This window comes from Mastomys coucha, unplaced genomic scaffold (assembly GCF_008632895.1).
Source record: "Mastomys coucha isolate ucsf_1 unplaced genomic scaffold, UCSF_Mcou_1 pScaffold11, whole genome shotgun sequence".
Taxonomy (NCBI): Eukaryota; Metazoa; Chordata; class Mammalia; order Rodentia; family Muridae; genus Mastomys; species Mastomys coucha.
Window position 1 is genome coordinate 9,980,119 of NW_022196893.1, and position 24,568 is coordinate 10,004,686.

Genomic DNA, 24,568 nt, shown 5'->3' on the forward strand with positions numbered 1-24,568 from the left:
CCCCACACTTCTTGTGTTCCGGGTCGAACTCTGGCCAGCATGGTCATGAGATCGACCCCAGGGTTGGACGACTCTGGCCAGCATGGTCATGAGATCGACCCCGGTACCGGTATCCCCAATAAACCTCATGTGATTGCAGCAAGTTCGGTCTCTCGTGAGTCATTGGGTGGTCGCGTCATCCTGAGACTTGAGTAAGGATCTCTCCAGTTCTGGGGGTCTTTCAATACGACTAAATGTCTTCAAGAAGGGACCTACAAAATTTTCATTTTGCTTCTGGACCAGATAAGACCCATGCATTGTGGCTGCCTTCAGACAGGATGTGTCCCTCGGAAACATGACAATGGTTACATGGGCATTTACTGCATTGATTTTGCTAGTCCGGGGACATAGGCAGAGGCACCCAAACAGGGACAAAAAGTCAGTTCATTTTCTGAACGGGGGCATAAGGCTGACATAATGAGAGTTAACCACTAAAAAATAAAAACAAAACAAAACAAAAAAACCCAAAAAGCAAAATAGCTGTACAACAATTTAAGATTGGGATTACACATCCAGGGGACAAATGGCCCCTCCAAACTTCACAGTTGTCTCTAAGGGCCAAAACCATTTCTGTTTCTGTGAGCACAAACTACTTAGTCTCTGAGCATGCTCCAGCCTGCCAACTCACTCCCAGGATGGTACCCCAAAATTACCATTATTCCTTTAATTCCAGCATCCATCTCATAGAAAAATGACCCGGGTGGCAAATTCCAGCCAAACCTTGCTGTCCATGGCTGACCCAGAGCTGGGGAAGAATTTCTGGACTTGTCTGAGAGCCAGCCAAATGGCGCATACTGGGCAGTCATACCCCACTGAATGCAAACCAACCTGCCAATAGATGACTCCTGCTTAGCTTGTATCAGTTAGGTGGTATACAACCAGAAACAAATCATACCCTATTGGCTCCCATGGCAAGGGCATCAAATAGGACTTGCCTTGTGTGTCAGAGTGGCACGTAACAGTTGCCACCCTGAAGAGCAAGGTGCCACACAGTCTTCCCAAGCTAGGCTTGGATGTTCTCCCAGGATATAACATTTATCAATATCTTGTCTATAAGAGCAGGAGAAAGACAAGCCTCAGGCCATTCCCGTACACCTAGCGGGGCATCCATGATAGAGCTCCAACGGCACAACAAGGCCAACCCTATCAGATGAAGGAAGACCCGGCCCTGATGCAACCCAGCACCATCAGCCTACGAAATCAAATCGATTCCCTGGCTCAGCGGTCCTCCCAAACCACAGAGGACTGCACTTAAGGTCTGCCAACAGGGAGGCATAGTGTGTGCCTTCCTAGTGGAAGGATGCTGCTTTCGTGTGAACCAATCTGGCCCGACAGAGGACACACTCAGCAGCCATTAGAAAGAATCAAACCCAGAGAAAGGGTAGACGACGCTCTCTGGAAGGACACCCGACTGCTTGGGGACCGTGGGTTACCCGCCTTGGCACCACTGTGACTGTGCAGCTGTCCCACCAAGCGCCTCCCACAAACACTACAAGCTTTCGCCACCCAGAGAGTTCCAGGAATTCTTCATGAGGGAAAATACCAGCCCCTCTCCCACCTGGTAGGGACTTTTTAACATTTAAGAAAACGCAAACCAAACACACAGATGGCACTTAATAGGATGGCTGTGGTGGTTTGAATATGCTTGGCCCATGGGAGGTGTGGCCTTGTTGGAGCAAGTGTATCACTGTACAGGCGGGCTTTGAGGGCTCTTAGTGCTCAAGCTCCACCCAGGGCAGAAGAGGCCCTCCTCCTGGCTGGCTGCCTTTGGATCAAGATGTAGAACTCTAGGCTCCTCCAGCACCATGTCTGCCTGCATGATGCCATGCTTCCTGCCATGAGGATAAGGGTCTGAATCTCTTAAAGTGAAAGCCAGCCCTATTTAAATGTTGATCTTTATGAGTTGTCTTGGTCATGGTGTCTATTGCCAGCAATAAAACCCTAACTAAGAAAATGGCTAAAAGCAAAATGGTTGTAGTAAGGGGCAGGTGAGGGTGTGGAGAGATCACAAACTGACAAGTGAATCAGTGTAGCACTTAGGACAAGTATCAGGAAGTTTCTCAAATGGTTGAATGTGACATTATCACAGGGCCAAGCACTCCCATAGCTGAATACCCAAGGGAAATGAAAACCTGCCACACATTGGCTCTATTAAGGATGTTTCAAACAGCCTTCTCCCTACAGCAACCAGAGGGGATTGGACACCCAGACAATGGAACTCAAGTCTGCAGGGAAAGGAAAGCCAGTAACAAAGGCCCCATATCCAATGACTCCTTTGATATGAATGTCCACAATAGGCCACTCTCCTGAGACAGGAAGTGATCAGGGTCATGCAGAGCAGAGGACCTGGTGGGGAGTGGCAGCTGGGGACTGGGCTGGGTTCTACAATTGATTGTGGTGATGGTTGTGTACTGTACATCTAACGGGAAACTGCTAGTCATCTATGGTGAGTGGGGGGACAGCCATAGCATCCCTTGAGAGAACATAAGAAATGAAGTATTGGGCTGGCAAGATGGCTCAGTGGGTAAGAGCACTGACTGCTCTTCCGAAGGTCCTGAGTTTGGATCCCAACAACCACATGGTGGCTCACAACCACCCGTAATGAGATCTGACGCCCTCTTCTGGTGCTGTGCATCTGAAGACAGCTACAGTGTATTACACTGGAGTGAGCGGGCAGTCCTGAGTTCAATTCCCAGCAGCCACATGATGGCTCACGGCCATCTGTACAGCTACAGTGTACTCATACACGTAAAAATAAATAAATAAATCTTTTAAAAAAATGAAGTATCAGTGACTGTGGGAATGACAGAGATGGCAGCACAAGGACCACACAGTGACTCAACCAGGCTGACAAGAATGAGGGGTGAGGGAGGGAAGGACAAGTAGGGTGCACAGTTAGCTCAGGCCAGCTAGGAAGATACACCCTAGAGCACGGTTCTTAACTTTTCTAATGCTGCAACCCTTTAATACAGTTCCTCATGTTGTGGTGACAGCAATCATAAAGTTATTTTTGTTGCTACTTTCTAACTGTAATTTTGCTACAATGTTAAATTTTGAGCAATGTTAAAAATTAGAGTACTATGAAAAGCGTAAAGCCAGACTAAGAGAACTACCAAGCACACAAAAAAAGAGGATATTTATGGGAAAGGTCTAGTAGTCTTAAGCCTCAAAGCACAAAACAACAGGATAACTAAATACAGGAGTCAAACGTGTTAGCAATCCAACAGAACTGAGAAAATGGAACGGTTCTGCAGACAGCTCAAGCCTCAAAGCTTCAAGGACTTCACATAGACAACACAATTAATGTCTAATTGTTGAACAAGCAATCACTGAATGTGAGGAGGGCGGGCATATACAGTCAGGGTTTGTTTTTAAATGGGGGACAGCAAAATGACCCTTTGTAAAGGAGATTTCGGCAAAAGTGTAAGGATCCAGGTTTGATTCCTGGAAGTCAATAAAAGTTGAAAGACAACCAACTTCACAGAGCTATTCTCTGACCTAATTAAATAAATGACTTGTATTTGAATGTATAAATATGTGCATGGAAAACAAATCATGAACTAACAATACATGCAAATGAACACAGAAATAGGGCGGCGAGATTAACTTCCACTCAGATGAAGAAAGCAAAGGGGAAAGGAAGGCGCGGTCCTGCTTCCCTAGCGCAGCCGACTGGGGAGGGCGTGGCTTGCTCTCCCCAGCCCCACTCACCCGGCCCAAGAACTGCAGGAAAGTGTTGGAGAGAAGCAGGTGCTTCTCTGCCAGGAAGCGGTAGCGCCGCTTCTCTTCCAGCTCAGCTGCGCGCTTGCTCTCGGACACGAAGGCCTGCATCTGTGCGTGCAGCCGGTTCACACTCTCCTGGGGGCAGGAGAAGATGATTCTGGCTGGGGGCCTGAGTCCTTCTGACTTAGATGTCCCTTCTCCAGTCCTCCCCTGAACGCGCAGTTTGCATCTTCACCCTGTGACCCACTGGCCTGGGAACCATGGCTCTGTCTCTGGTACCCTGCCTGCACAGGGGCGTGCAGAGGTTGCCATAGAGAGGGCAGTTTATGGAAACAGGAATGGGAGGATGAGTGATGCTCTCCTTGGAAGGGGGATTTGGAGAAGGAGACTGGAGTTCATTAAAGGGCTCTAAAGGAAGCAGAGGTTGAATCTTGGGTTTGGATCCCAGAGACAGAGGCAGGGCTGGAAGCTGGGAGTGAACTTGGTAGGGACTGGATGCTTCTTTCCAGGCACGCTGTGGGTGGAGCATTTTGTTCAGCGGAGCCCATGGTCCCATTTTCTCAGTGAGGCTGAGGGAGGGAGGGGTGCTGAGGGTGGCCGTTGGTGACTATTCAGCTGTGCTTCCCACAGCTGTGCTCTTTTTGGGTGGAACAGCTCACAAGGGTACTAGATTTCCCCAGAGATAGGTCCTCAGCCCCTCAGACCTTCATACCTTCATCTCCCGTGCATTCTTGTCTCTCTTGCGTTCCATGCGCCATAGCTCAGACATGCACTTCTCCAGGTTGGCCGCTCGGTGGCGATATTCAATCTCGTAGTGCTGGCAGCTATCCTGGCATAGGGCAGAGACACACAGGGAATTCTCACATTAAAGAGGTCGGGGCTCAAAGTAATGGACAGAGAACCAAGGGGCCCAGATGGGACTATGTATAATCCGGAGCAGGTGGATGCTTGGCGCTGGCCTGTGTGGCCTTCTGTTGCAAGGTGTGTGTGTGTGTCCTGCCTGGGAAGGAATGGGGTAGAGGGACAGACTTACTTTGATGAACTGCATGTCCAGCTTGGTGTTCTTCTCCATGTGCTGAAGCAGGTCTCCGTGGAACGTCTGCACCTGAGTGAAGCACAGGATGGGTGTGACCAGAGTGCCCTTTGACCCAGACCACAACAGATTTACTTGTTATCGCAATGCTGCCCACCTCAAAAAAAAAAAAATCCAAATTTCATATATACATATACACATACACATACACATACACATACACATACACATACATATATATATACATATACATATACATATACATATACATATATATACATATACATATATGAGCCACTCTCCCTCTGCTTCCAATCTGCTTTGTGACTTTGATCTAGTTGCTATGCTCCTCTGGGCCTCCATTTCCCCAGGGCTTGATCTGATGAGTTCTGATGCTGTGGGCTGGGTAGGGTCTTGCATGTCTCTATACCCTCTATCAGCTTCCTTGAGGCCTCCTGGTGCTGGGGAGGAGTCAAGCCTGAGCCATTGGGGTTACCCCCATCCCTCTGCCAGGTTCACTTCTGACAGCTCTGCATGCATTTTTGTTTTGTTTTGTTTTGTTTAGTTCTGGTTTGGTTTGGGTTTGTTTTGTTTTTTTGAGACAGGGTTTCTCTGTATAGCCCTGGCTGTCCTGGAACTCACTCTGTAGACCAGGCTGGCCTTGAACTCAGAAATCCGCCTGCCTCTGGGATTAAAGTGCTGTGCCACCATTGCCCGGCTTTTGCATGTTTTTCCTGTAGCCTCTTTCCCTGTGTAAGGCTTCCTGCTGCCCTGGGCCCTTCCCCTGGGGCTAAGATACCACACAAAAGGAATGCTGGGAACTTCCCCAGGTGCAGAGGCTAAGATACCACACAAAAGGAATGCTGGGAACTTCCCCAGGTGCAGAGAGTTAGTAATACTAGAACACTCGGAAGGTTCCCGTGGTTACTTCTGAGAACTTGTTGTGGCTGGTCTGCCAGGAGCCTTGAGGTTCCCTTTTGTATCAGTCTAGCCCTTGAACCACACCTGCCGCTGCCAGCCTGTGCCTGGGGTGTACTTACAAAAACAAGAAATAGAAATGTGGATCATTCTAGAACATCACCCGAGTGTTCCTGCTGGGCAGGGCTACTGGTCAGGGCAGACCTCCTTACACCTAACATCCTTGTCCTCCCTGCCCTCCTCCTGACCCCTACTCACACCAAAGAGACAGTCTGGGATTTCCAGGCAGATGCATCTGTGTGTTCCTGCACACCCCTATCTTCAGCACAACCAGCCAATCTAAACCATGGGAGCTTAGGGAAGGTGTGGGGGTGGGCAGACCCTGAAACCAAAGCCATTCTGTGACCAGAGCATTAGCAAAGACAGTGAATGGGGGCTGGTGAGATGGCTCAGCAGGTAAAAGCACTGACTGCTCTTCTGAAGGTCCTGAATTCAAATCCCAGCAACCACAAGGTGGCTCCCAAGCACCCGTAATGAGATCTGACGCCCCCTTCTGGTGTGTCTGAAGAGAGCTTCAGTGTACTTATCTATAACAATAAATAAATCTTTGGGCCTGATCGAACTGGGCCGACCGGAGCGAGTGGGGTTGACTGGAGCGAGCAGAGGTCGGAAATTCAATTCCCAGAACCACATGAAGGCTCACAACCACCTGTACAGCTACAGTGTACTCATATACATAAAATAAATAAATAAAATCTTAAAAAAAAAAAAGAGAGACAGTGAAGGGTAGAAATGTAGAAATAGCCTTGAACCCCTTGGAAAGCCATAAATATACCAAACTAACACCCTGGACATGCTCAGAACACTTTAACTGGGAGAACCTGCCTGTGGAGCCCGTGACACAGGAAGCCACAGAACTTCACGAGTACTTATGGGAAGCAGAGCAGCTTGCCCTGACACTCTGGCCGCAGAAGTCCCTTAACATGTCCCTCCAGAGCCTGTGGGGCCAATCAGTGAAGTGGCAAAGCCAAGTCTCTTTTCTTCACTGCTCATGTGGGCTTTGCCTGTGTTCTCATGTCTTGGATTCTGTAGAAGGCAACATGGCTCCCTCTGTTTTCTGTCCTATGTGAACCGAGGCACAAATGTCATGGACAAGGACAATAGATCCGGACAGCCATATCTCAACTCCTCCCACTGTGGTAGCCAAAGGCATAGAAGACGCAGGCTAACTCATCAGATGGGGGCCGAGTGCCACCGGGTGCGTGAAACCTCAGGCTGAGGTGGTCCTTCAGAGAGACTGAGCTGAAGCAGAGGTGCTTGCTGCAGGACTGCCTGTCATCATCAGGTGGACGACACACACACACACATACACACACACACAAACACACACACACCACACCACACCACACAGAGTCACCAATTTTAGGGAAGACTGAGGGATTCTGGGATTCCTTCTCAGAGCACACTCATGGCATAATAGGATCCTGTGAGGTCCTCACAGAAAGGCACAGGAAACTGAGGCCAGCTGCACAGCATAAAGCAGGCCACAAAGCCCTGTGAGGGCCAGTGGCTCATTGAGAACTCTTGCCATTGAGGCCAGGAGCTGCCCCGCCTTTCTTCACAGTGTTGGATGTCAAACCCAGAGCCTGGCACGTGCTAAGCTAGCGCTACCTTTGAAGCACATCCTCGGCTGGATAAGGAGACTTTCGAAAGCTGTCTTGATGGAACAAGCCTGGCTCTTCTCCTTCTGTGTCCTGGCTCAGCCATTGAACCATTAGCAATGCTTTCCCAACGACACTGACCCCGCAATACTACATTCCTTGTCAGTCTGGGGACTCATCAGTCCACACAGCAGATACTCGCTCTCCCTCAGATGCCTTCCCTCAGCTCTGCTTAGTCTAGCTTTTCTTCCTCTCCCTGGTAAGGTGGCCTCCTGAGCCCAGAAGTGCAGGCTGTGGGGCTCTGCTTCTGTTGAACCTTGGGAAGTCATTTTTGATAATTCCCAGACACACAGCTCAGACCCCATCCCAACACGACTGACCTTCCAGACCTCGTATTCCATGCTACGAAGCACTTCCACTGCCAGCAAGAGCCCAGACATGGCTCCTGTGAGCCACAAGTCAGTTTCCAGCCAAGATAGCTGAAGGAAACTTTTCCAGTGGTGTTGAGATATCTGATTATCTGTGGTATGTGCATGTGTACGATGACTCTGCATACAAGGATGAATTTGAGAAGAATCAGTGATGGATGTAAAGCCATCCAGCTTCCAGAAGAAAACAGGGGAACACCTTCTCCATGGGACAGCAGATGTTTCTCAGCTAAGATATAAGCACAAGCCACTTACAAAAATTGATAATTCTTGGCCACCAAAGACTGGTTACGCTGGAAAGATGGCAGGATGGTGTGAGGGTGTTAAGAGCATGCACTGATGTTGCTGAAGACCTGGGTTTGGTTCCTAGCACATACACAGTAGTTCACAGTCATCTGGAACTCTAGTTCTAGGATTGAGGGGCCGGAGGGATGGCTCACAGTGGTTAAGAGTACTGGTTGCTCTCCCATAGTACTTGGGTTCGTTTCCAAGTACCCGCATAGTGGTTCACAGCCATCTCTAACTCTAGTGCCAGGATATCTGACACTTTACTTTCCTCTGGCCTCCATGAAGACAAAACACCCATACACATTAAATAAAAAGAAAAGAAAATGAATAGATAGTCATCTATAGTACCAATAAAGCACAATATTGCCCAGCATGGCAGGTAGATGATAATCCTAGGGGCTCCTAAGGTACAGCAGTGGCATGCGTACATTGGTGGTGACCAGCAGCTAAAATTGGACTTAAGACCTCTCAACAAAAGGAAAATCATGCCTGGTACTGAAATCTAGCCAACTACTCAGAGCCAGTGAAGTAATGTATCTTGGAAGAGAATCTACAGTCACCACTTTACTTAACCAGAATAACCTCTAACTACACTCTAAACATTTGTCCTAACACCCACATGTAAGTGTGGTCCTCAACCCTCATCAAGGACACCATCACAGAAAACCACAATAGATGCAGAGCCGTGCAGCCCAGTCCCAGTGGCTACATCTACAAAAAACTCCTGCATCTAAGGCTCAGGATGTACTGTGGAAGAGGGGACAGAAAGAGTGTAAGACCAGAGGATCAGGGGGCTTGCTGTGAGACTGTATGTCTTAGCTATGGTTTTACTGCTATGAACAGACACCATGACCAAAGCAACTCTCTTAGCTATGGTTTTACTGCTGTGAACAGACACCATGACCAAAGCAACTCTCATAAGGACAACTTTCATTGGAGCTGGCTTACAGGTTCAGAAGTTCAGTCCATTATTATCAAGGTGGGAGTATGGCAGTGTCCAGACAGGCATGGCACAGGGGGAGCTGAGAGTTCTATATCTTCATCTGAAGGCTGCTAGGAGAAGACTGGCTTCCAGACAGCTAGGAGTAGTGTTTTAAAGCCCATACCCACAGTGACACACCTACTCCAACAGGGCCACATCTTCTAATAGTGCCACTCCCTGAGCCAAGCATATACACACCAACACACTGTGTCTCCCAGGAACATCAGAAGCGACACCCATAAAGTCTCACCAACAGAACAGCCTAAACTTGAGCTGAACAAGGAGGATAGCAATGGACTTATCAATGTAGACTGGGGAAACCCAAGAACCACAGGCCACCAAAGAAGGCTGAGAGTGGGAGAAATAGTTTTTTCAGGAAAGAGCACCAATCAGTTATCCAGTACGAAATGGTCAGCCCTGAAAACATACATATATATGAATAATGTTATACAGATGGAGTAGAGTATTATTGGGAATATATATGGACAGACATATACATACACGCATGTAACAGCAAATAATGAAGATTAATTCTGAAAACAGTTAATGAGGCTGTGAAGTTGAAAGAGAGCAAGGAGGGGTATCTGGAAGGGTCCGAGAGTGGGAAGGGAGGGAGGAGAGAGATGATGGAATCTCAGAAAATAAAAGAAAATAACTAAAAAAGAAAGAAGTAGATGGCTAGGAGTGCATGCCAAGAATCCTTGCATACACAAGGCTGGGATGGTCAGCACGTGCTACACAGCAAGACGCAGTCTAAAAGGTTTATGAAAAGAAAAAGAGGGGGCTGGAGAGATGGCTTAGTGGTTAAGAGCACTGATTGCTCTTCCAGAGGACCTGGGTTCAATTCCCAGCAACCACATGGTGGCTCACAACCATCTGTAATGGGATCTGATGCCCAATTCTGGTGTGTCTGAAGTCAGCTATAGTGTGTTCATATTCATAAGATAGATAATTTAAAAAAAAAAAGGAAAAGGACAAGCTAAGACTGGGGAACAGTACTCACCAGATATATACATCTGACAAAGGACTCATATTTCGATTATACAAAGAACTTCTATAAGCTGGGCATGTTGGTATTTTCCTGCGGTCAGCACAGGAGAAACAGGCAGGCAGAGATCTGTGAGTTCGAGTCCAGCCAGGGCTACATAGTGAAACCCCTCTGTCTTAAAAAACAAACAAACAAAAAGCCCAGCAGTAATCCTAAGAAGACGCTCACAGAAGAGGTCACAGACCAGCAAGCCCATCCCAGTCACAGCCATCTGGGCAAAAACAAAGCCACAGTGAGGAACGTTTTCATAACTACGGGGACAAAACAAAATACAACTGACTGCCCTGAGATTCGCCAGGCGGCACTGGTGCTTGCTCATCACGATGAGAGATCATAGCTCAAAAGCTCCAGACACTCATTTAGAGTTCCCACGAAACTGAGCGTATGTCAGAACCCAACCCGAAGAGTGCAGGCCCACGAAGGACGTCAGCAAGCTCTCAGTGGTTTCCTTCCCCACAGCCCAGAACTAACAGCTGTCAGCTGGAGAGAACCTGCCCGGCGTCTCGGGACTAGACAGACAGACAGACTGTGGGTGCTTGCACAAAACGGCCTATTCTCAAAGCACTGCGACAGAATAAGGCATCCATACACGTGACACATAGAATTATAAGGTACATATAAAGTAGCAAATGATATGACACTAGTGACATGGAACTAGGTGGCCTAGGGCTTTGTTGGTAACCCTGGTCTAGCTTTGGTTATTAAACAATGTTTTTGTTTTTGGTTTTTGGTTGTTGTTTTTCGAGATAGGGTTTCTCTGTATAGCCCTGGCTGTCCTGAAACTTACTCTGTAGACCAGGCTGGCCTCAAACTCAGAAATCCGCCTGTCTCTGCCTCCCAAGTGCTGGGACTAAAGGCGTGCGCCACCACTGCCCAGCCTAAACAAACAATGTTTAAAACAAAACAAAATGAAAGCCCAGAAAATATCAAATACCCCAGAGGAAGAAGCTAAATTAAAGACAGGCTTTGAAGGTCTAACATACAGATAATAGAAGCCTCTGAAGAAACAATGCAAAAAACCAGCAAAATAATTCCAAAAACGCAACTCAAGGCAACGACTTGAAATTAAAAAAAATAAACTCGAAGGGCTAGAGAGGTGGCTTGGTGGTTAAAGAACACTGGCTGCTCTTCCAAAGGACCCTGGTTCAATTCTCAGCAACCCCATGGCAGCTCACAGCTGTCTGTAACCCCAGTTCCATGTGATCTGATGCCCTCATACAGACATCCATGCAGGCAAGACACCAATGCACATAAAAAATAAAAATAAATAAATCATTTAAAAAATAAACTTGAAATTATATGAGGCTGGAGAGATGACTCAACACTTGCTCTCTAAAAGCTGGGACTTGAGTTCAAATTCCTGTGTCTGCAACCCAGTGTGGGGGGAGAGGAGGGGAGGGTGCAAGAGTGGGGCTGGAGAGAGGCGGGTTTCATGAGCAGGCTGTCCAGCCAGCCTGGCCAAAACCGTAAGCTTTTGGCTCAGTGAGAGACCTGGTCTCAAGATGATAAGACAGCAATAGGTGGAGACACATGCTCTGGCCTTAGTGCCCATGGGCACATATCATACAAACCATCAGAGACGATAAGGAGGGAGAGAAAGAAGAAAGGGGAGGGAGAGATGGCCCAGCAGATAGGAGTACCTACCACTTCCACAGAGGAACTGAGTTCGGTTCCTAAACTGTCTAAAATTCCAGGTCCAGAGGACAACCTCTTCATGCCTCCATGAGCACTGTATACACATGGTATACAATAATACATGCAGGCAAAAGGCTCTTATGCATAAAATAAAAATAAGTTAAAAAAAAGTCAAAGTATACATGGGGCTGGAGGGATGGCTCAGCAGTTGGGAGCACTGATTGCTCTTCCAGAGGACCCAGGTTCAGTTCCCAGCAACCACAAGGCAGCTCACTCAGACAAACATACAGGCAAAACACCAATGCATATAAAATAAAATTAAATAAAGTTATTTTTAAAAAAGAAAGGAAGAGTACATCTCAGGTTGGTTGATGGCTCAAGAGTAACATGCCTGTCTCAACTATGACGGCCTGATCTTGGATTCCCTCACATAAAACATTGGGCATCGCCGAGCAGTGGTGGTGCAAGCCTTTCATCCCAGCACTTGGGAGGCAGAGGCAGGCGAATTTCTGAGTTCAAGGCCAGCCTGGTCTACAGAGTAAGTTCCAGGACAGCCAGGGCTATACAGAGAAACCCTGTCTCGAAAAGTACAGCAACTCTCACTAAGCATGCTAGCCCTGAATGTCTCATGATGGGGGTGGCAGGTCAGCATTACCTCCCAGGTCTCGAACTCAGCCTTCCCTGCCCCAACCCCGAGCATCAGGAAGCTCCTCCTCCACTGTCGCCCATGGAGGCCAGAAGAGGGCATCCTTGATGTTGGAGTTACAGGTGCTTGAGAATGGTCTGATGTGGATACTGGCGACACAACTCAGGTCCTCTGCAAGAGCAGTGTGTGCTCATAAAGACGGAACCACCTCTCCAGCCCTAATTTGATTGTTAGAAAATATTTATCTTTATTTTTATATATGTCTGTCTGCCACCTGTATGCAGATGCCTGTGGAGGTCAGAAAACAATGTCAGATCCCGCGGAGTTGGAGTGAGACGTGCTTGTGAGCCACCCCAGGTGGATGCTAGGAAGCAAACTCTTGCCAAAGAGCACCAAGCAGCCAGCATTAACCACCCCAACTCTAATTTGATGTTTTCACCCAGAACCATTATTGCTACTGTCAGTGTCCGCGGTTCCTGTGTGTATTTCAGTTCTGAGCTATGGTTATCTTTGTGGAAGATCTTTCGCCAGGGAAGGCTGGGTCTCCTGCTTCTGCAGCCTTTAGAGGGGATCCTGGGAGGTGGTCGGCTCCTGTGCTGTGCAGTGGGTCCCGGCACTCTGGCCTCACCCCTTCCTTTTATAGAGATGGTGGTAGTTCTTTCTCCCTGCAGCCCCATGCTGGTTTTGGCTCTGATGTTGTTTTTAGGTGTCAGGGCATACATGTGTATACACAAATGCCTATGTCCAGTGGAGCAAAGTTCAACGGCAGTGTCTTCTATCTCTCTTCATCGTAATTTTTGAAACACAGTTTCTTACTGAACCTGGAACTCACCAATTCAGCTAGACTGGGTGGCTAGTGAGCACCGAGCATCCACCTGTCTCTGTCTCCTCCATCCCTCAGCCCTAAGGTTACAGGGACATGCCACCATGCCCAACTTTTTTTTTCCCCCCGAGACGGGGTTTCTCTGTGTAGCCCTAGCTGTCCTGGAACTCACTCTGTAGACCAGGCTGGCCTCGAACTCAGAAATCTGCCTGTCTCTGCCTCCCAAGTGCTGGGATTAAAGGCGTGTGCCACCACTGCCTGGCTTTGCTGTACTTATTTTTAATTCTACTTGGAAAAGGTTTCTTTCTTTTCCTTTAATTTAAGTGAGAGTCTGTTTTCTTCACTCAAAAAGGCTACTGATAGTGCCACTTTCAGAAATCAATGACCACTCATGGCCCTGTTACTAGGTTGTCTTCTGCTGGTTCTTGCTGCCTGCTGCAATTGGCGTCCCTACTTCTGGGGGATGTCCCCAGCTCCTCCAGGCCTGCCTCAACATCCCTTTCCTGGGCATGGCTTCCTTTTGCAATCCCCCAACATCCCCATCCTGCCCTCTTTTGCTCCATGGCAAAGTCTGAATTTACTGTGGGACATATGGCCACTGGCCATTTGTTTGGTCTGGCCCCTCTATGGGAGTGAGGTTTCTGTCTATATCCCAGACATTTCCGACGGTGCCCAGCAAGAGTCTGTATGGAATGGAGAACCAAAGGGAGAGGCCCTGGTGCTCTTCTACTTGGTGTGGCTCTGGCTAGGGGCCCTGTCTAGTTGTCACAGCCAAGATGTTGGTGCCTGGAGACGCAGCTCTCCTTACAGAGTGGGCCTGGGTGACATTTGTTCCTGCTCAGCCCAGGTGAACACAGGAGCACAGAGAGCCAAGTTCCATAACCAACAACCAAGTCCAAGCAGGTGCTGGGGGCTTGGTACTGTGCCATCAAGTGTCTGTGAAGTCCCGGTGCCAGTAGTGCTAGTATGTCTGTAGTGTATAGTACCATATATATTTCTATCGGAAAAATCAGTCTCTGTGACAAAGAGAGCACCCTAACTTCCAGCCCCCTTTAAATTGGACAGCAGGAACTGTCAGTCAAAATTTCCTTCTGAGACTTCTGAGGTCCCTTCACCATCAGGCCACATCCATATCTTCACCCTGCCTGGCCTCCAGGCTCATGTCTGCTTCTTCCTGCTGCTATGCACTCTGGGAAGCTCTTCATCCATTTAGCAAGCCCCATTCCCCTCCACACCCGGGGAAGCCCAGCCTAGAGCCCCTACAGGACCCGGAGCTCCAGAGCAAAGAGGACTTTGCTGGTCCTGGATCAGAGAGGAGCAGGTACAGGCAGGTTAAGATTTCATTAGCCCAGTTCAAGAACCCAGAGCTCAACCTGCCAGAAAATGGTTCCTAAAGATAGAGTCTCATGTAGACCAGGGTAGCCCCAAACTTGCCATGCAGCTGAGGTTGAGCTCAAATTTCTGGTCCTTCTGCCTCTGCTTCCTCAGTGCTGGGATTCCAGTCTATGCCACCATGCCTATCTTATGCAGCCCTGGGATCGAACCCAGGGTCTTCCAAGGCCTTTCTACCAATGGAGCTGCATCTGCAGCCCTGGTAAACAGCTTCCACTTTGCTCCATCCCCCTAGAGAGCTCTACCAGGGAATGTAGTTATCTTCATTTTTCTTTTAGGTAGGTAAACTGAGGTCCAGAGTCTAAGGGTTACAAAGCCAGTGAGTAGTGAAGCCAGGCTCTGAACCTGAATAACTTCCTGTCTTCAATCTTATGTGCTAGGAGCAATCAGAAGCATCTGCTGGTGTCCACGAGGAGGGAATGCTGGGAGAAGGGACACCTGTGCCAGACTGCGGGAGGAAGGGCTGGAGAGTCCTGGGCCGTGAGAACAGCAGGATAGCAGCCCATGACCACACCTGCAAAGGGCCAGATGTTCAGGGTACCAGGGCTGGGTCTTGGGGTATGATCCCAAGGACAGGACTGCTGGGCGTGCCAGCCAACGCCTTTGCTGAGACACCTGTATTTGCTCCTAATGGCAGTGAAGGTGTGGTCACTCTTAGAGTAGCATTGGATTGGCCAACTTGTCTCCAGGTTACCAAGGGCCAGGGGAGCCCAAGAGATTCCTCATAAATGTGGGTCTGAGAGAGTGAGCTGGTGTCCTGCCCCCCCGACCCCCAATGCATGATGCATGTGCAGGTTTGTATGTGTGTCTACATGGTGTGCACACATGTGAAAACTACAGGGTAACAGGTGGTCTTTTTTCAAGACAGGGTCTTTCACTGACTCGCAAGAGTATCCGGACAGCAACCCTAGGATCCTCCTGTCTCTGTCTCCCCAGAGCTGAGGTTATAGGCATGTGCCACCATGCTGGGACTTGTACATCAGTGCTGGGGATCTGACCTCAGGCCCTGGTGCTTGCAGGGCAAGCGCTTCACCACCTGATCTGATCTCCTAGCCTCTGGGCCTCCTTTCTTGAACTGCAGCCCATCTGCTTGAGTGATTCTGGGCCTGGGGCCCGATACTCACCACCACCTCCAGGTCTGAGTTCAAGTGCCGCTGGGTGTCTGACATCTGAACCAATATCTCTCCTGGAGGCAAGAGAGGTCATCGCTTTAGTGTGGGGAGCCAGCTCCACCTGCCTTCCTGGCAGGAGCCAGCCAAGCCTAGGATATTCCTGGCCAGATTGGGGACCAAAGTCCAAGGATTTCCCATATGGCTCTCTGAGTCAGGACTTGGCAACTCCGGTCTACAGGGAAGGGTAGGGAAAAGCTGGGGTACAAGCATGAGAGATGGGGCTCCCAACACTAGGCCTATGTTGAGGTGGAGGTTTTAGGAAAGTACATATAAGTAGCAAGTCCTAGTAAACCCTAGAGAGTGGGCCACACAGGCCTGAGGCCTGAGACAATAAGAACCCAGGGAAGCTGGGTAGGGGTGGCCCATGCTTTTAATACCAGCACTTGGGAGGCATAGGCTGGCAGATCTCAGAGCGAGTGTGAGGCCAGCCTGGTGTACATAGAGAGTTCCAGGACAGCCAGGGCTACACTGAGAAACCTTGTCTGGAAAACCAGAATAACACACCCCGAGAGAAGGGCCCAGAGCTGGGACAGTAGGCAGAGGCTTGGGGCCGGGGGGACGACAGAGTCAGCTCACCCAGAATCTGTGAGGTGGAGCTCTGCAGGGCCTGCTCCCCGATCTTCTGGATAGCGCTGAAATACACCTCAGCTGCCTCAGACAGCGCTGCAGCAGAAGTCAAAGGTTAGGCCCAGTGCTCAATCTGCGCTACCTTGATTGTGTGGAGGGGAATACTGAAATGTGACGGAGTGGGCACAGATGTCCCTGGGTAATGTCCAACAGTGCCAGAGAACAAAGAGGCACCTGCCCTGGCTGCTGAGGAAGACCTTCCTTGTGTCTCCTGTGGGAGGGCTGTAAGACTGTGTGCCCATGAAGGAATGTGCAAACGTACTGCTGTAAAGCTAAGGGCAGGATACATAGGGAGAGCAGGCTGTGTGGAAAGGCATCTCCAGCTCTAGGCGTGTGTGGGGCATGGGTGGATTGTGGGACCCGGGGCTGAGGGTGAGCCCAGCCCCTAGTAAGGAATGCTGAGCTATGGCTGCAGCCCCAGTGAGGGCAGGGGCCGAGTGAGCACAAGGGTAGACTCACCGTGGAAGGCCCGGAGGTAGTTGTTGCCCAGGTACACCAGATTCTCCAGGGCGGGATTAAACTTCTCCATGATGCTCTGAACCCGAGGGCGAGGGATGCCAGCCGTGGTGGTGGAGAGAAGGACAGATGGGCAGAAGCACCTAGCCCTGTGAGGCCACCTGACCCTTGGGGTTACCAGACTCCTGGCTACTTCCTACAGAGCCCTGAGAGGCATCTTCTGGGAGCCAGTCCCAAGCCAGGTGTCCCCCACAGCCGGCTTATATCACACACCTGCTTCAGAGGGGTTTGGTCCCTCCTGACACGGTGCACCCCAGAGTTCTCTTGGTCTCACTGGTTGAATGATACCCACCTATCTGCTGCCTCCCCACTGGGCACAGTTCAGCTGTCCTGTGCCCAGGCCTCACCTGTTGACATTACCTCACATATCAAAAAGACCCCTGAGGATCCACCATGTGGCTGGGTTACCACCCTGGGCTGGGGTTCACTGGAGGGACGCTCTAGGTAGTGGAAGTAACCCCCACACTTTGAACTCGGTCTTGACTTCAATCCCGGCTGCACCTCTTCTTCCCTTGGTGACCTTGAACAAGCTGTGCAACCCCTGTAGGCTCAGTTTCTCATCTATGCGACAGGCTGTCTACTTTCTACATCGCGGGGCTGAGGGTGTGTGAAGCGTGCCTGGGGAAGGGTCTTCTACATAATTCTCAAGGATCCCTAAACCCACACCTACACTTTAGCCCAGCCTGGGCTCTCCCTCTGTCCTGAAGCCCGCCTAGCTTCTCTACGCTGGCCATGGCCCATGAGCTCACCTTGTAGATGGCTATGGTGGACCTGTAGAACTGATCCATTTCGGGGGCCATGGAAGGTGGTGCTGGCACCGAGGAGGCAGGTGGGATAGCCTGGCTGGGAGTGCTCGGTGCCCAGTGCTCTAGGCAGGCAGCAGGCAGAGGAGGCTGTAGAGTAGGCCCTGCAGATGGAGTGCAGGCTGCTTAATTATTCACCAGCCAGGGGGAGGGGGATGTCAATGTGATCTGGGGCGTAACCAGAGCCTGTGGGGAAGGCATCCTGTGACGCAGGCAGGCTCCTGTGACCTGCCCCTCAATTATTTACCCTCTGGGCGTGGACTGGTGGGCAATCGTGGATGAGCCACTTTCCCAGATCGCCTCCAACTCAAGGCCCCATACCTGGGAGTCCCCATCTTGTCATCTGTCTCATATGGCCCTGCCCACTCTACAGGCCTGCACCCTGGAGGCAAACGCACAGGGAGGACTTGTCTACTCTGACAGGCCTCATCTCTGCTCAGGAACTTGTACCTTGAGGGGGACCCTGCCCACCTAGTCCCCTCCCCCCAGTGCTGGGGACAGAACCCAGGACCTCACACATAGCTGGGCAAGTACTTGACCACTGAGTTCTTGCTCCAAATGGCAGAGCGGATGACATGAATGTGAGTCCCACAGACTTGGGGCAGAGTGTGGCCTCTTCTCTCACTGCCCAGCTCCAGGGGCCTCATAGGTCTCCCTGGGCAGATGGGCCTGGCACTAACTCTGCTTCTCAATTGGCCTGTTATATCAGGTCATGTCTGTGGGAGCAGGGTTGGGGACAGAGCACATTCACACAATGGCACACTGCACAGGTGAACTTGAGTGTAAACCCGTTTATTTCACAGTTGAGTTGGCTTTGGGCCCCTCCCCACTCTCCTTCCAGAGAAGAGCATACACACAGGGGTGACCTTTGGGAGCTAGGAGGGCTCCTAGTGGGGTGGCGGCAGGGTGGAGAGGCTGGCAGGTGCGAGGGGCAAAGTCGAATGGTGCTGGATGTCATTAGCCTGGATTTCACCTGAGGATGGGGTGGAACCCCATTTCTCTAGTCCCTGACATCAGGAAGTGGGAAGAATGGGTGGGCAGCAGTGGCCAGGGAGCCCGGAAGGACCCCCTGGGACCACTGGCACCTTAGTGTTGATCTCTGCTATGTGGGGTAGTTGATGGAATCAGTTGTCCTTCATAGTCAGGGAAAGGGGCTGAGGGACTCTGGGCTTTCAGCCTAGAGTAGTAAAGTGCAGATGGACCAGGAGAGGTGCCTTGTAGGGAACCAGTTTGTGCTCCGAGTCCTAGTCTTAGATGGACATGGGGCTGCCAGGCCCAGCTTGGCCCTCTGTGTGCTGGGTGGCCCGGCCCACTCCTGCCAGCAGGACCCGGGAGCTCAGGGAGACAGCAGTAGCTGGACAAGCTTCTGGAACTCCTCCCGGTGCTCGTAGATGTAGACCTCGGTCTCCCAGAGGGCATTGACCAGCACTGCATCACTGACCTCGTCCAGCATGATGTCTGACCCTAGCTGGGGGTTCAGTCTGTGGGGAGAAAGGAGCAGAGGGTCATCCAGAATGAGCCACCCCATCCTGGATGTGGACAGGAGTTTGGGCTAGGGAACAGAAGGCCACATCAATGGCTGGCAGGTGTGTGTCCATGAGTCTCATCAGGTCATGGTAGGGCACGGACCTCTGTCGGTGACATGTGGGTTGGTGGGTCTCACATGGCCTGAACCTTACCTGAAGTACTGGATGCCGACCATCTCGCACCAGGCCCGGGCACGATCCACAGCCCGCCCATCTGGATCTGTGCACTGGCAAGAAGCAGTCTCAGTAAGGCCAGGGCACCACGGCGCCCTGCTACCTACCCTCTGGCTCTGGGTTCTAGTCATTCATTAGCAGAGTGACTCTGTGTAAGTCCCCCTCCCTGGGCCCCAGTGTCTGGCCTTGCTGTGCAGAGTCCATGCAGGATCACTGAGTACCGTTAAGGGCTGTGACTCAGGGCCCCCCCCTTCTTATAGATTCTGTCCATTTGTACCCTGGCCTTCCACATAGCTGCATACCGTAAGGAATCTGCGGTCATTGAACACCTGGAACCCGCAGTGGAACCCCAGTGCCCGTCAGCCCGGAGACCGAGGCTGGACTGTCTCTCGGGGCTGGCTGACAAAGGAGGACATGGAGGTGTGGAGACCTTGGCCAGGAATGGAGACCCCAAGGGAGGAGGCCCCAGGGAAGGATTCCAACTCACACAGTCCACAACCATCTTGCCCAGTTCCTTGGCTCCAAAAACAGTCTTGGCCAGTTCCCAAGGGTTGCTGGGACGAAAGACATCTACACAGGTTACGGGCACTTGAGGGGACTTTCCTGTCCCCAGAGAAACGACTATGGAGAGTTTCTTCACCTTGCCTCCCTGGCCCTGGGATGAGCAGGAAAGGGTGGTAGGGATAGAAGTCAGAATGAGGCTAAGGCTGGGCACAGGGCTGTGAGGGCCCCGGAGCAGAGCACACCCAGATGCCAATCCTGGCCAGGGCCTGCAGCTGCTCCCTGGGAGAACCGGGGTGGGCATCACAACCACTGCCTGGGAGGAAGAGGGCCCGCTGGGCCACATGGCAGGCTAGGTGCTGAGCTGCTGAGCTGGCTAGGGCGGCTTTAGACCAGCTCTCCTACCAGTCTGCTGGATGATCTTGGTGGAATTCCCTCCCACTTGGGAACCCCAGCTCCTCATCCTGAATAGGCTCCAATTTAGACTGGACATGTCTGAGGCTGCTTGAGCTCCTTCAAATGCCCACCCCGCCTGCCGAGGGTGCATCTCAGTTTTCCGTGGCTGTACTGGGACTTCCATGACTGTGGAAGCCAGCAATGCACACCTCGCCAGATGCCTTCCAAGTATGGCACAGGCAACAGCCACACCAAGACAGGCATTGTCACTAGCTGAAGATTAGAAAGCTGAGGCAGGGTCAGATCATCCACTGTACTGCTCCACCTCCCTTGGCACATGGGCCTTGCTACCCTGCTCTGACAACTTGGGTGAGGGCCACTGCCTGTCCTTGGCTTACTGCCTCTGCACTGCCTTGCACCCAGAGGCCTTAGGATAGTTCGAAGCTCAGGGGCCCTACCCCAGTTCTCAACCCTCTTTTCTAGCCCTCCTCTTTGCCTCCGCAGGGTGCTCTCCCAGAACTGACCTGCCTAGGACTGTTCTGTGTATGGAGTCTTCAAGTAGGAATGTAAGCTCTGGAGGGGTAGGGGGGCGAGGGTGTGTCCCGGCTGGGTAGCATTGGGTACTCAGCCTGTACAGTGGCCCCTGAACTAGTAGCCGGAGCTGGCCACTGATCTCAGACCTCTCTGTACTCAGCATGCATGGGGCCTCAAAATTCTCCTAGTACGGACACTGCCCATCAGACAGACCCCTCAGGAGATATGACTCAGGAGATATGAGTGTAGAACAGGTGAGGGCGGGCATCAAAGCTGTTCTCTTCAACAGCGTGTGGTCATGCCCAAACCATGACCCGAGAAGGCTCTCACCTTGCGGATCATGTCCTGATTGTACTCATGGATTTCAGTCATGGCATCCAGTGTGGGGTTGTTGGCCAGCAGCCCACCATCCAGGAAGCGTCCATTGGGCCGGAAATAGGTTGGGGCTGCCCCACTGCTCCGGGCTGCCCTCCACACCAGCTGGTCTAGTGGTGGGGAAGGGGGGTGGCTCAATGACATACGACCTATCCCTTCAGATCTCAGGGTGGGCAGGGGAGCACAGGAAGAAGGGGAACTAGGAAGTCCCTAGAACCAGGACCCACGAGGCCTTGCTGCTGGGCCTTGCTGTCCTGATGAGAGGTTGAGTCACTGTGGACTTCCAGGGAACCCTTGAACTCTCTGAGGCCTGACAGGCTCCATTGATACCTGTCCTTAGCCAACTAAGACCAGGGCAGTGATGTGGGTGCGAAGGGCCCCCAGGGCCTTGTCTGCGACTCTCCATCCCCGACAGCTTCAGCTAGCCCTTCCTGCCCACACAAATGTTCAGCTCTGACCTGCAGGCTGAGTTGGTGGCTTCAGGTTAATGTTTTGGTTGAAGCGGGGTTCCCGAACGGCTTCGGGAGCATCATAATTCCGGAATAGATGGAGCTCTGCTGGCTGCCGGTCAGACAGTGTCCCTGTCAGCATCACCCTGTAGGAGCAAGGGAGAAGAGCTGGGCTAGCCACCCATCATCTCTTCAGCAGGCTCACGCCCTAGGCCCCTGTTCTAAATGGGTTCCTCCTGGCTGACCACACCCAGGCATCTCCAGAGACCTGGGCAGCTTCATGAAGGCCATGAATTTGGCCAACTCTACCCTATCTACTGACAGATATTTTCTTCTATCTTATAATCCCATTCTGGAAATTCACCCTAGGAGGTTACCAGGGCAAGAGCAGGCTGCACAGAGCCACCAACGGCAGCATCCTTTATGAAAATGCATGACCAGGCAAACATCACTGCCCAGCAGCAAGGCAGCTGCTATAAGGCTGTGGCACCCACGCCACCGAAGAAAAACTGAGGTGGCCCTTACTGGGGGGGTAGGGGTGCCAAGAAGCAAGGTTTGTAAGGAAAAGTAAGGTTTGGAGCAGCGCCTTCAGGATACTGAGTTATTTAAATACAAGACAATAAGTGTAACCATTCACCTAAGTGGAGACCAGCCCTGCCCCGGGAGCAGCGGGCAGAACAGCAAGCAGACTGCAGCTCCAGCACACTGGAGCTGGAGAGGGCGTGGGGGGCTGTGCTTCCCACTGTGACCTCTGAACCTTCCTTTTATGTCTTCTTTCTACCCTTTCAAGAGCCCATTAAAAAGCCACACACACACACACACACACACACACACACACACACACACACACACAATACCCCAGAGAAGGCTCAGCAGCCTAGACACTTCCTGCTCTTTCAGAGGACCTGAGTTCAATTTTCAGAACCTATATGATGGCTCACAACCATCTGTAACTGTAGTCCCAGAGAATCTGATAACCTCTTCTGGCCTCTACAGGCACCAGGTATGTGTGTATGTACAGACATACATGCAGAAAACACACACATATAATAACAAAATCTAGAAGGTTCCTCCTAATCCTGTGACACAAAGAGCCTGGGCACAGACCCTTGGGAACTAGTATGTTCAGCTCCTTGCACAACTCTGGTTACTGTGAGCATCAGCTAGCCGCCCTGTGTAGCTAGTTCTAACTGGACCAGCAGCCCAACACAGGTGTCCGTGAATGACGAGAACTGAACCTGGGTCCTCTGGAAGAACTGCTACTGCTCTAACCATTAGGTCATCCCCCAGACCCTGGTTTTAATCTTTTGCTGATGTTGTTTTGTTTTTTTGAGACAGGTTTTCTCTCTGTAGCCCTCCCTGGCTGTCCTGGAACTCACTCTGTAGACCAGGCTGGCCTTGAACTCAGAAATCCGCCTGCCTCTGCCTCCCAAGTGCTGGGATTAAAGGCATGAGCTGATGCTTTTGAGCCATCTCAACAGCCTTCATCATTGACCTTAAGTTTTGAGGATCGTCAAAGTAAAACATGTCATTACTTTAGGCTTAAAATTACATGAAGAACACTACAGCACACTGTATAATCTTAAAAGCTAAAAAGACGGCTCAGTGGTTAAGAGTGCTTCCTGATTTTACAGAGGACCCCATTTGAGGGGACTCATAATTGCCTGTAACTCCAGCATCAGGGAATCCATGACTTCTTCTGGTCTCTGAAAGCACCCACACACATGGGCAGACACCCACATACACAATGAAAAGATAAATATTGTATAAGAACATAGGCCACCTGGTGGGACAGACTATCCACCAAAGATGAGGGTCCAATGGGAGACTCTTCCCATACTGGAGCTCCAAAGGTTTACACTCCCAGGATAAAAACAGGCCAGACACAAACATCCCCCTTGGTTTAAAAACTTGGTAGTGTCTACAGAAAATAAAAGAGGGCATCAGATTGCAGGGACTGCCGGTTGTGAGCTGCTGTGGGTTCTGGGAATCAAATCTGGGTCTTTCACAAGGCCAGGAAATGCTCTTAACTCCTGAGCCATGTTTCCAGGCCCAGCATGCACCTTCCTCACCCACAGAGGTTACAGGGAAGGGAGCCCTGGGATAGAACAAGGAAGGAAAATGTCCCCGAAGATGTGTAGCCCTGCTAGCTGGCCCACCTGTGAACTTCTAGATTTGCCCACATCATCTGGAGAAAGTCCTGAAGTTTTCCTGACAACTATCTAGCAAAAGTGCTGGAGATGGAGGTACAGAGCCCTCTGCAGGAAGGTCAGCCATGCTGAGTTTCACAATGACAAGCAGCAGATGCAATTAATATATAAAAAGGGCGAGGCACACAGGAGTGGCCACCATGAGGGCTGGGACTAGAGTTCAGTGACAGAGTGAGCATGTGCGTGTGTATGTGTGTGTGTGTGCACGTGCATGCATATGTGTATGTGCACACGCACGTGTGTGTGTGTGTGTGTGTGTGTGTGTGTGTGTGTGTTTGTGTGTGTGTCTGCCATGCTGGGAGTGTGCTACACCAGTGCTCTGCCTCTGAGCAGTGACTGCAGCCCAAGCCTTGAGATATTTTCCAGGGGACAGGAGGAAATGACCTCAAAGACCAAAGAGCGCTTTTTGGGGGGTAAATATACACAACCATATGTACACATACATGAATTTTTTAAAAAAATCAACATATAGGTCAAATAACAAAGCAACAGAGTGAATTAGTAGACTGAAAAACAGGTAAGAAATTATTCAGACTGCAACACAAAGAGATCAGATGGTGAAAAGCCAGCCTTAGTGATGCATACCTTTAATCCCAGAATGTGGGAGGCAGAGGCAGGTAGATTTCTGAGTTTGAGGCCAGCCTGGTCTACAGAGCGAGTTCCAGGACA

General features: G+C 50.7%; 2 protein-coding genes across 10 annotated transcripts in view; both read right to left on the reverse strand.

Annotated features, from left to right (window-relative positions):
- Baiap2l2 (BAR/IMD domain containing adaptor protein 2 like 2) overlaps positions 1–17,843 on the reverse strand; it is a 41,536-nt gene extending 23,693 nt beyond the window's left edge. The window contains exons 1-7 of the mRNA XM_031358096.1: positions 17,681–17,843; positions 16,875–16,950; positions 16,365–16,451; positions 15,741–15,802; positions 4,796–4,867; positions 4,475–4,591; positions 3,751–3,897 (exon numbers count right to left, since the gene is read on the reverse strand). Coding sequence (XP_031213956.1) covers positions 3,751–3,897; positions 4,475–4,591; positions 4,796–4,867; positions 15,741–15,802; positions 16,365–16,451; positions 16,875–16,950; positions 17,681–17,731 — 612 coding nt within the window. The 5' untranslated portion in view covers positions 17,732–17,843. The remainder of the gene's footprint in view (positions 1–3,750; positions 3,898–4,474; positions 4,592–4,795; positions 4,868–15,740; positions 15,803–16,364; positions 16,452–16,874; positions 16,951–17,680) is intronic.
- Positions 17,844–18,510: 667 nt separating this feature from the next.
- Positions 18,511–24,568, reverse strand: part of Pla2g6 (phospholipase A2 group VI) — a 44,270-nt gene continuing 38,212 nt past the window's right edge. For 8 of the 9 annotated variants that reach the window (XM_031349277.1, XM_031349270.1, XM_031349287.1 and 5 more), the window contains 5 exons: positions 21,699–21,835; positions 21,196–21,350; positions 19,922–20,089; positions 19,414–19,487; positions 18,511–19,215 (listed from right to left, as the gene is read on the reverse strand). In XM_031349277.1, coding sequence (XP_031205137.1) covers positions 19,071–19,215; positions 19,414–19,487; positions 19,922–20,089; positions 21,196–21,350; positions 21,699–21,835 — 679 coding nt within the window. In that variant the 3' untranslated portion in view covers positions 18,511–19,070. The remainder of the gene's footprint in view (positions 19,216–19,413; positions 19,488–19,921; positions 20,090–21,195; positions 21,351–21,698; positions 21,836–24,568) is intronic. The other variant, XM_031349321.1, reaches the window with a different exon arrangement.